The sequence below is a fragment of the Vipera berus genome (assembly GCF_964194415.1).
Source record: "Vipera berus genome assembly, chromosome: 2".
Lineage (NCBI taxonomy): Eukaryota > Metazoa > Chordata > Lepidosauria > Squamata > Viperidae > Vipera > Vipera berus.
Genome location: NC_138203.1, coordinates 193216427 through 193225669, shown reverse-complemented (window position 1 = coordinate 193225669; position 9243 = coordinate 193216427). Strand labels below are relative to the sequence as shown.

Below are 9243 nucleotides of genomic sequence, written 5' to 3'. Positions count from 1 at the left end.
TTGCCTACCCCTGGTCAAGGCAAAGGCAGAGTTTCCAAAGCCTTCCCCACCCCCCAGTGAAACCCGAGTCGCCTCCCAGAGTGGGGCTTTCTCGGGACGCCCAGCTTTCTTTCCCCCCCTCTTCCGCAGAGGAAGAGAAAGGCGGCAAAGCCCGCGGGGCAGTTCAGGCCGCCCCCGGAGGCTGCTTCGGGGCGAAGGTGAGAGTGAGAGAGGCTGAACGTTGAGGCTCCGGCCACCCCCACCCCCCTCGTCCGCCCGCCGGCCGGATTCCCCGACCCGAGGGCAGGGATAGAGAAGAGGCAGCCTCGGCTGGCCTCCGCCCCCCGGCTCTCTTGACATCCAGGCCACCGTCCTCGCCTGAGGCTTTTGCTCGCGGCGTGTTTATCTAGCCTGACGGCGTGATCGATGATGGCGAAACGCAGAGCTTTTTGTACCCAAGAGGCCTCTCCGGCCGACAGGAGACGCGGCCAAGGCCGGCTCCCCTGCCTTCTTCGCCTTCGGCGGCGCTTCGCGGAGCTCCATGCCTATATTAGGTGGGTCGGGCGAGCTGCCCCTCGCGGGCCCTGGCGCCCGGGCGGACCAATGAGAAGGCTCCCCAAGGGCAGGGTCCCTCCTCCTCGGGGGGTCCCGCCTCTCTACCTGCCTCCAGCCGACAAGCCAAGGCTGGCCGCTCGGCCGGCGCGGCGCCCTTCGGAAGCCGGCGCTCGCGGGGGGCACCGGCCGCGGCTCCGCTGCAGCGCCCACCATGTTCCCCAGCCCCGTGACCAGCACGCCTTTCTCGGTCAAGGATATCTTGAGTCTGGAGCAGCACCCCAGCGGCCTGGCGTCCCTGGAGCTCTCGGCCTTGGGCTCGCCTTCCTCCTGCATGCTGGCCACCTTCAAGCAAGAGTCCTACCCGACGGAGGACGCCCCCCTCGCCGAGGCCCCGGCCGGCCTGGCCAAAGGCAGCGGCGGCGCTTTTCCCGGGCCCTTCTTCGCCAAGAGCTACGTGGAGGTAGAACCGACCAAGGAGCCGAAGGAGAGCAAAAAAGGTAGCCGCGGGGGGGAGGGAAGGGGGGTTCAGCGGGCGTCCTCCGCCCACGTTGCGGGGCCGAAGCATCTTCGGCCACGCGGGTTCCCTGGGGAAGAGGGGCGCTTCCGAGGAGGGGATGTCCGGGGAGGTGTCTGTGGGTGGGAGCCCTGAGCCCGCCTCTGCCTTGCTGGGCCGTTCCGTGTTGCCGCTCCTGGACGGGGAGAGACTGTAGGAAGGTTAGGGAACAGTAACCCAGTGTGGATGGCGGTCGACTTTTAGTGGCTGGGAGGGGTTGTAAGTGGAGCATTGGCGAAGACGCCTTCGACTCTGTTCGGTCCTTGTGTAGGCTGCTTGGGGCGGGGGTGGGGGGGGGCATGGCAACGTCTCATCCCTCCCCTAGTGAAGATCCCTCGATGTCAATATCCTTAAATTCCTATGTGGGGGACTTGCTGTTTTTGTGACAAGTAACTGGTGACAATCCAAGTAGACACTGTGTTATAATAATCAAGGTTAATACCCGTGATGCGGAAGAATTATACTTAATTATACTTATACTAATCCTACCATAGCTCTTGAAAATGTCTTTCACCGCCCTTGTTTGTTGCAATCCTTACAACAACCCCTGAGAGTAGTTCAGTGTTACCATATTTACCTGAAAGGAAGATTATCCGGAATTTGGAATGACTGCCCAAGAAAAATTTAGACAGAAAAAGTCCTCTTCTGACATTATCTTAACCTCAGTGGATCTAAGATAAACTCCCTCCCCCATTTTAAAGGGTAATTATCCAAGAATAAATTAGTCTTTCTTTCCCTTGAAGTCCAGAATATTTGGAGTCAAAAATCTCTTCCCTAAAATTATCTTATTGAATCCTTCCTGAGTCCTTGTTCATAAATTCTGATCCTACTACTGCAATATTTACTCAGCTGCAGTAGGATTGGCATTCAAAGATGTATAGACAATGCCCAAGTATTTAGAAACTACAGAGGCATCCCACCACCTCCAATTCCCTTCATTTGATTTTAAGCAAGTCCCCAAAATAATTGAAGGGCTAATATGAATATTTTAAGAAGTGCTGTGATTTTTCATTCTTCAAAATTCAGTGAAAGATAGTTTTTGTTTTTATTAAGCATGAATCTATTTAAACAGCTGAATTTAGTGATTATGTTGTTATTCAGGGTTCACGATAGCTGGATAGCTGCATCAAAACAGTTATAGTACAAAACTGTTTATACTGAGAAGCAATTCTGTTGAGTTCTTTGGATTCACTCATGGCTGAAAATGTCTAAGTTTGCATCCTAAGGCTGTTGAGAATATGTTTTATTAACCTGGGAAAGTCCCACTGATCCCAATGGGATTTGCTTCTGAATACACAGGCATGGGTTTGCAAATTGCACCACTCACTTGCTTTGGTTCCCACTTTGTTCTCTGGCCTCAAAAGACTTCTTGAGACTTTGGGACAGATTTTCTCTCCCAAATGCTACAATAACAGAAAAACAGAATTCTTGTGAACTGGTTTTTTTCCTGGAACAGATTCCTGGGCAAATATGCCAATTATCTCCAGCTGAGATGGAGTGAAATGTTGAGGTCATCAAGCCAGGAGAATGACAGTCCATAAAAATGTTCTTTTGGAGCAATCCTCTTCTGGCATTAATCTTGCTCCCAAGGTTATTGGTGTCAAACTGAACTTGGATCCCATTTTTTGATCCCTTAAACTGCTATCTTCTGCACACTCACTTGGGAGAAGACCCCAACTTCTCTCCACTTCTCTCCATGTAAGGTGGGAAGAGACCAGTAGTATTTCAATGGAATGCACAGCAGTGGGTGCCAACCTCCCAGAATCTCCAGGGATGTTGATTTAATCTCTATTGGAAAATGAATCGAGGATCCATTGGACATTTCACGGTCTTTAACCTTTCCAAAGTGAGAATGTTCAACCACTGGAGCATTACCTTGTGCTGTTGCCAGGAGATAATTTGTTCACGAGGAATTAGAGCTGGTCTGTGCCTTTCAATGCTGGCCCCATATACCTGGCTACTACGCCCCTTTTTGAATGTCCCCTAAGCAAATCAACTGAATTGGCCATGAACTTCTTAATTAGCAATCTCCTCTAGCGTGGAGTACAAAAGGAAACAGACTACATGACACTCGGGGTTCTCAGACCCCAGTCCTCTAATTTCCCACTTAAGGTAGTTACCAACTTTCTCTTCCCTGCTTTACTTGCAGCCTGTACTGAAATAGCACCCATTGATCTGAAAGCTGGTGAAAGGAACATCCCTGTTCAGGCTACCTATCTCTTGGTTGGAAGGAAGGAAATCCTTAATTCCTTCACTCTCACTTCAGTTTCTCAGGAAGGAATCAGAATGCAATTAATGGTGTGACTTTGCTTCTGGAAAACACCCAGCATCTTGACTTTGTATATTTATTCTGGTATAAGCCCTAGGCTTCAGCAAAAATCAACCTATGTAGGTCCCATTACGCATATACTTTAAATTGTAGAAATTAATGAACAAAAAAATGATGGGTCTATATATAATTAAAAATGAGTTTAATATTTAGCAGTCCTTTGCTTCCATTGATTTAAAACCATTTTACTCTCAAGTAAATGTTCACAAGACTGGGGACTGAAAGGTCCTGAGATCTAATTTTTTTGCCCTTATCTGTAATTCCACTTCATTTATATCTGAAGTGGAAAAAAGTTCCGCTAATTTCAGTCTTTTTCTGGGAGTATGCAAATTAAAATCCATTCCTAAGCCCAAATCACATACTGGGCAGAGTGTTGGATTGTTTAACTTTAGCTAATTGTTTGTTAGCTACAATTGGCTGGATACACACAGCATGCAGCAAAAGTATTTTTCAAGTATAATTAATAATAGGGAAATAGAATCCTGGTTTTTTTTTTCATTGACTGAATTTATTTAATGGAGCTGCTTGAATTTGCTAAGAAGGCTTGTTATAATCACAGTAGCAACAAATGGTTGTAGTAACAAATAACCTTAGGCATTTGTGGTCTGGAAGGAGTTATGTATATTTCAATTTCTCAGCCTTGCTTGGAAATTAGACTGGAGCAATCCTTTTTCTCCGTTATTTTTGCCCAAATCATTATTTTTTGGTAGAATAAATCCTAGGGATTTCCATAGAGATTGTTTCCAGAATTTTTCTAAGATTGAAAGGTCCTTTTCATGAGCCACACAGGTCAGTTTCTGTGGGAGCAAATCGGCCACAGTTAAGCACTTGAAACTCTCAATTTTCTTCATTTGCTCTCCTGCTTTGTTTGATCTGTGCCTTCCTACTGCAACTTCAGTAGGATTACACACTGCAATTTCTACTGAACTTCCGAGGAGGTTGGTGGTACTTTCCAGGCATCCATGCCTCAATATTTCTGTCTGTAACTGAATTGGCTCCAAAACACACCTAGCAGACTTGAGGGACACCTATGTCCACAGGAGGAATGTGTGTGGTGGGGAGGGGGGGTGTCTCCTTTCTCTTTTAATGAATGCTATCGACTCAAATCAGGGCAGCTTTACGGACTTATAATTGTCCTTGGATCTTAGGGGAGAAATGTCCTTGGACCTTAGGGGAGAAATGTATGCCATCTATTTTGGAATTGTACTGGAATAATTTAGACTTACTTTTAAACAGCGCTAGTTTGGACAGCTGGGGGGTGGTGGTGGTGCGTGGAGATAGAACAAAACAAAAGCGATCAAAGCAAACGGAGAAATCGTCAATAGTTTCCGTAAGGGGGGGGTTAGACTGGGAGCGCTCAGGGATGGGTGGGGGCCACGGCCAGCCTGAGATGTACGATTAGGGACTCTTAGGTGCCGTGATCATTCATCTACGGAATTCACCCCTCTTAGCGTGATCTACCTACAAGGTAGCTGTAGAAATCAGCTGAGAATAGCGAACGCGAAAGAGAGAGAGAGAGAGAGAGAGAGAGAGAGAGAGAGAGAGCCATCAAACCAAAGCGAAGGACGGGAAGCCTCGCCGGGCTCAGCAGGCGACGGAGCGGCCGCGGGCGGGCGAAGGCTGTTTCCTAAAGCTGCTGCCGCCTCCACCCTCTGATCGCCGCTTCGGTTTCTCTCTTTTTGCCTTCCCGCAGAGCTGTGCGTCCTCTCGAAGTCTCTGGAGCAGGAGAAGCGGGACGCCGAGGAGGCGGAGCGGCCCCGGCAGAGGAAGAGGCGGAAACCCCGCGTGCTTTTCTCGCAAGCGCAAGTCTACGAGCTGGAGCGCCGCTTCAAGCAGCAGAAATACCTCTCGGCCCCGGAGAGGGACCACTTGGCCAACGTGCTGAAGCTCACCTCCACCCAGGTGAAGATCTGGTTCCAGAACCGCCGCTACAAGTGCAAGAGGCAAAGGCAGGATCAGAGCCTGGAGCTGGTGGGCAGCATCCCGCCGCCTCGCCGGATAGCCGTGCCGGTCCTGGTCCGCGACGGGAAGCCCTGCCTGGGCGACTCGTCCCCTTACAGCTCGCCCTACAACGTCAGCCTCAACCCTTACAGCTACAACGCCTACCCGGCCTACGGCAGCTACGGCGGCGGCGGCGGCGGCGGCACCGGGGCCTGCAACGCCAGCTACAGCTGCAGCTATCCGGCCGTGCAGAGCGTCCAGCCTTCGGCCGCCGCCGGCAACTTCATGAACTTCAGCGTGGGGGACTTGAACCCGGTGCAGACGTCCATCCCGCAAGGGAACGGCGGCCTTCCCGCGTTGCACGGCATCCGAGCCTGGTAGGGTCAGAGGGCCAGAGGCTTTCCGGGGGGAAGACTCGGCTGCGGCCCGGCGCCCCCTTCGGAGAAGCGCCCTACCCGATCGTCCCGAACATCGGAAGCCGAGAGAGCGCGCCCTTTTCCGCCTTAGGTGGGGCCGAGGAGGTTCTCCGGCTCTTTGGACGGGGAGGGTGGGCGCGGAGGTGGGAGCGCCGACTACCGCTCCAGCTTTCGGCGGGCCACTTCGGATTTCCTTGGGACCGAAGTCTGATGGAGGCCTGGCTTCTGAATAGATCGCACCTCGGTCCAAAGGCAGGAGGTGGCCGGACCTGCGTCCCTTCGCTCCCGCTTCGAAGTTACGTCCACCACCAGGACTCCGGAAGTCGCCGAGCGCTTGGCGTTAATAGGGGGCGAGTTTCGTTTACCAATCCGCACCTCTTTCCCACTTTTTTAAAATACCGGCTAAATCTGCCTATGAACCGCGAAGGACCTTTTGTCGAACCGACTTCCTTTTCCAGACCAGCAGAGAACACGGGCGCGCCCCATCTCTTTTCCACCATTTCCTCAAAAGCCCGGGTGGCCAGGAGGCTTTTGTCTTGCGGGAACTATTCCTGGTTTGATTAGTTTTCCTTGAAAGGCCGGCCGTATTTGCTTTCCGGTGCGAGGCGGAGGGTCGGCGCATCACCCACCCCAGGAGGAGAAGGCGCAGGCTGTTGTGATCTCCCCCCCGTAGAATTCTGCACTAAATCGGTTTGCTGAGAGTATGAAATGCACTGCCCGGCCGTGGCGTTGACTTCTTTCGGGATGGGGGGGGGGAAAGGGAGGGAGAGGGCGTTGGTTTCTGTACCCCAACAAAAAAGAACTGATGTCTTCTCATTAAAAAGAGTGGCTTGAATTTGGGCTGCTTATTGTGTTTCCTTGCGCTCATTCGGAAAACCGTTTGCTTTTAGTTGGAGTGGAAGTGGGAGAAGCCCCCTTTCCCGCTCCCGCTAGGGAGATACCGCGATGGAGCTACGATTCTCACGAGTCTAATATCCCGCCGCCCAGTCCGTAGGGTGGCTTCTTGTAACTCGCAAAGCCTGTGAAGTCCCACTGAATTTCTTTAGACGTAAATGACTCCTTTTGCCTACTGTAGATAGGTAGAGTGGCAAAGCCTCCCGCTGTTGGAATTTCCAAAGAATTTGCAATGCAATCGAGTCGAAGCAACAGTAGCCACAGACGCTTAACCCGCGCGGGTGGCCGCGTCCTCTATCTGAAATCACAGGCACAAAAAAGCATTAAGGGCATTAATTTAGAAGTAGGCCTTAAATCTCACTGTGCAAAGAGGCCTATCTGCATAGTCGATGGCGCTCTTGCTCCAAAGGGCTGTAGACAAAAGGCTTTTAGTCCTAGATTTGCCTATAAAAGCAGGAACTTGGAATGGCGATTGTAGTCCGGTGCACTTTTTCTCGAAAATTATTCAGACATTTATTAACCTACGGCTATTTGATGCAACCAGCACCTAATCACCATTAATATGCGGAGCACGGCCATCAAAAGCGAAACAATTACACCCAGCTGGCACATTTTGCGCGAAACCACCCAAAGACTATAGGGCCGCCTGACACACGCAAACAAACAGGCAACAAGCCTCCCCTCCCTGTATAATGAAATTAGTGGTGAAATAACTCGGATAACACTATTCAGACATTCTCTGCTCTCCGGGCTATTAACCCATTTTAATGTGTAAGTAGTTTTAACGGTTTGTACGGTCCAGTTGTCTCTGGACAAGATGGGCGGCTCACAAATTAAATAAATAAACCACCCAGAAGATCGGACTCTGCCTGAGGAGCGAGTGGAGGCAACGACGCCCACCCAAGCTGTTTCGAGGTGTCGGTCTTTGCAGATCAGGATCCTTCCAAACGAATCGAGCCTTTAGCTCGAATCGCAAAATTTCCAGCTAACCCAGTCGTGTTCGCTGAGCATTATGAGAGCTGGAGTCCCCAAGACAACTGAGGGGGAAGCGAGCCACAAAGAGTGCCACTTGACCGAGAAGGATGCTGTTTTTTGTAATTTAAAGCAAGTCAGTAAAGATCAGCACCCACAGGTGTCTTTTGGGGGTCTCTCTTATTATCCGACAGTCGAAAGAAACTGAAAGCTCCAAATTTGCTTCCTCCCCCCCCCTTCCCTCAAAAAAAAAATCCTCTTTTCAGACCAAGATAATAAAGTCAAACTTCTTGTAATCAAACTCGGCTTCTGGGAGTTATTATCTAGCACTGTGATTTCCTGGTGGCGTTTCGTCCAAACTCTAGCCCGCTCTGGTTGTCTTTGATTTCTGATTGCAGAAAAGCCTGGCCAGCTGCTGTCCCGTCACCTCGATTGCTTTACCGTGCTTCTTAAACAGCTGCCTGCGAGAGGCATTGCACGACAGTTTCCATGCTTCCCAATGGATATGGCCACTGAGGAAGTGGACGATAGGAAAGATCAGCCTTGGGCTTTAGTTGAAATTTGTATTCTGAAGAAGCGGACTGGGTGATCAATCGTCACCTTTAAGGCTGGTTCTCCTCGTACTGGCTGCTCGAGACTGACGGGGGGGGGGGTAACCCCGTTTCTTCGACCAAGCAAGCATTACAAGCTTTGACCTTACGACTCCAGAGTTGCCGCGGGGAGACGGTCCCGCTAGCTTCGAGGACCTTCGGCGCAAAGGCAGGCGAGGAAAAGGCCAAGCGGAGCCGCTGTGGAGTAGTCTGTCGGCGCCTTTCATCTTCCCAACGAAAGAGGACGGCCGCCGCCTTAAGAGTAGCCTCCGCGGAGGCAGGCGCTGTCACCACCGCGCCCGAGCAGGACCGGTGGACTACTAAGCCCTGCCAAGCGCTGCGCCTTCAATTCGCGTCCGTGGCTCCGGCGCCACCGACCCGCACTTCGCCCTCGGAAACCTCTCTCGAAATCGGACTCAACGGGAGGAAAGGGCGCCTCCCCACCGGTGTGCGGGTGGGCCCTCCAGCCCTCTCCCGTCCGTCACTTGCCTTCGGCAGGCGGTTGCATCAGGCAAGAGATTGTTGGTGGCTTGCTTTTTTTGTCCGAGAAGAGCTCCAGGAACAGCCGAAAGAGGCTATGGTGGGAGCTGTTTCCCATATACCTGGAGGGCGCCAAGGGTTTTTGTTTTGTTTTGTTTTGTTTTGGTGTGTGTGTGTGGGGGGGGAGGATAGGGGATATTGGGGTGGACCGGTTGAGCAATAGCAAGGACGAAGTTGCTACAGGGATCTCCCTTGGAGGGCAAGCCCTTCCTCCCCGGATTCCCATCCAGCTCCTCCTTGGCTGCGCGTCTCCATCCTTGTTTACTGATGGGCTCGATAGCCGGCAGGCTCCCTCGCCCTCCTAATGGCGCTCTGAAGCGCCTCGGAGCCCCCCAGGATGTTTTGACTGCGTGGGATTGTTCTGTTTGTTGTTGGTGCGCTCTCTCGTTCCCATCCCCTGACATCCGAGAAGGGGATTTTGATCACCAGCAACCCCAAGCTCAGGACTTCCATCCGGATTTCTCTCTCTCCCAC

At 51.6% G+C, this 9243-nt stretch overlaps 1 protein-coding gene across 1 annotated transcript; it reads left to right on the top strand.

Annotated features, from left to right (window-relative positions):
• Window positions 1-745: 745 nt before the first annotated feature.
• NKX2-5 (NK2 homeobox 5) lies at window positions 746-5738 on the top strand (the record flags this gene model as incomplete). Its single annotated transcript, XM_081322019.1, has 2 exons — window positions 746-1031; window positions 5110-5738. The coding sequence occupies 2 exons, from the start codon at window positions 746-748 to the stop codon at window positions 5736-5738; spliced, it is 915 nt and encodes a 304-aa protein (XP_081178145.1).
• Window positions 5739-9243: the final 3505 nt, after the last annotated feature.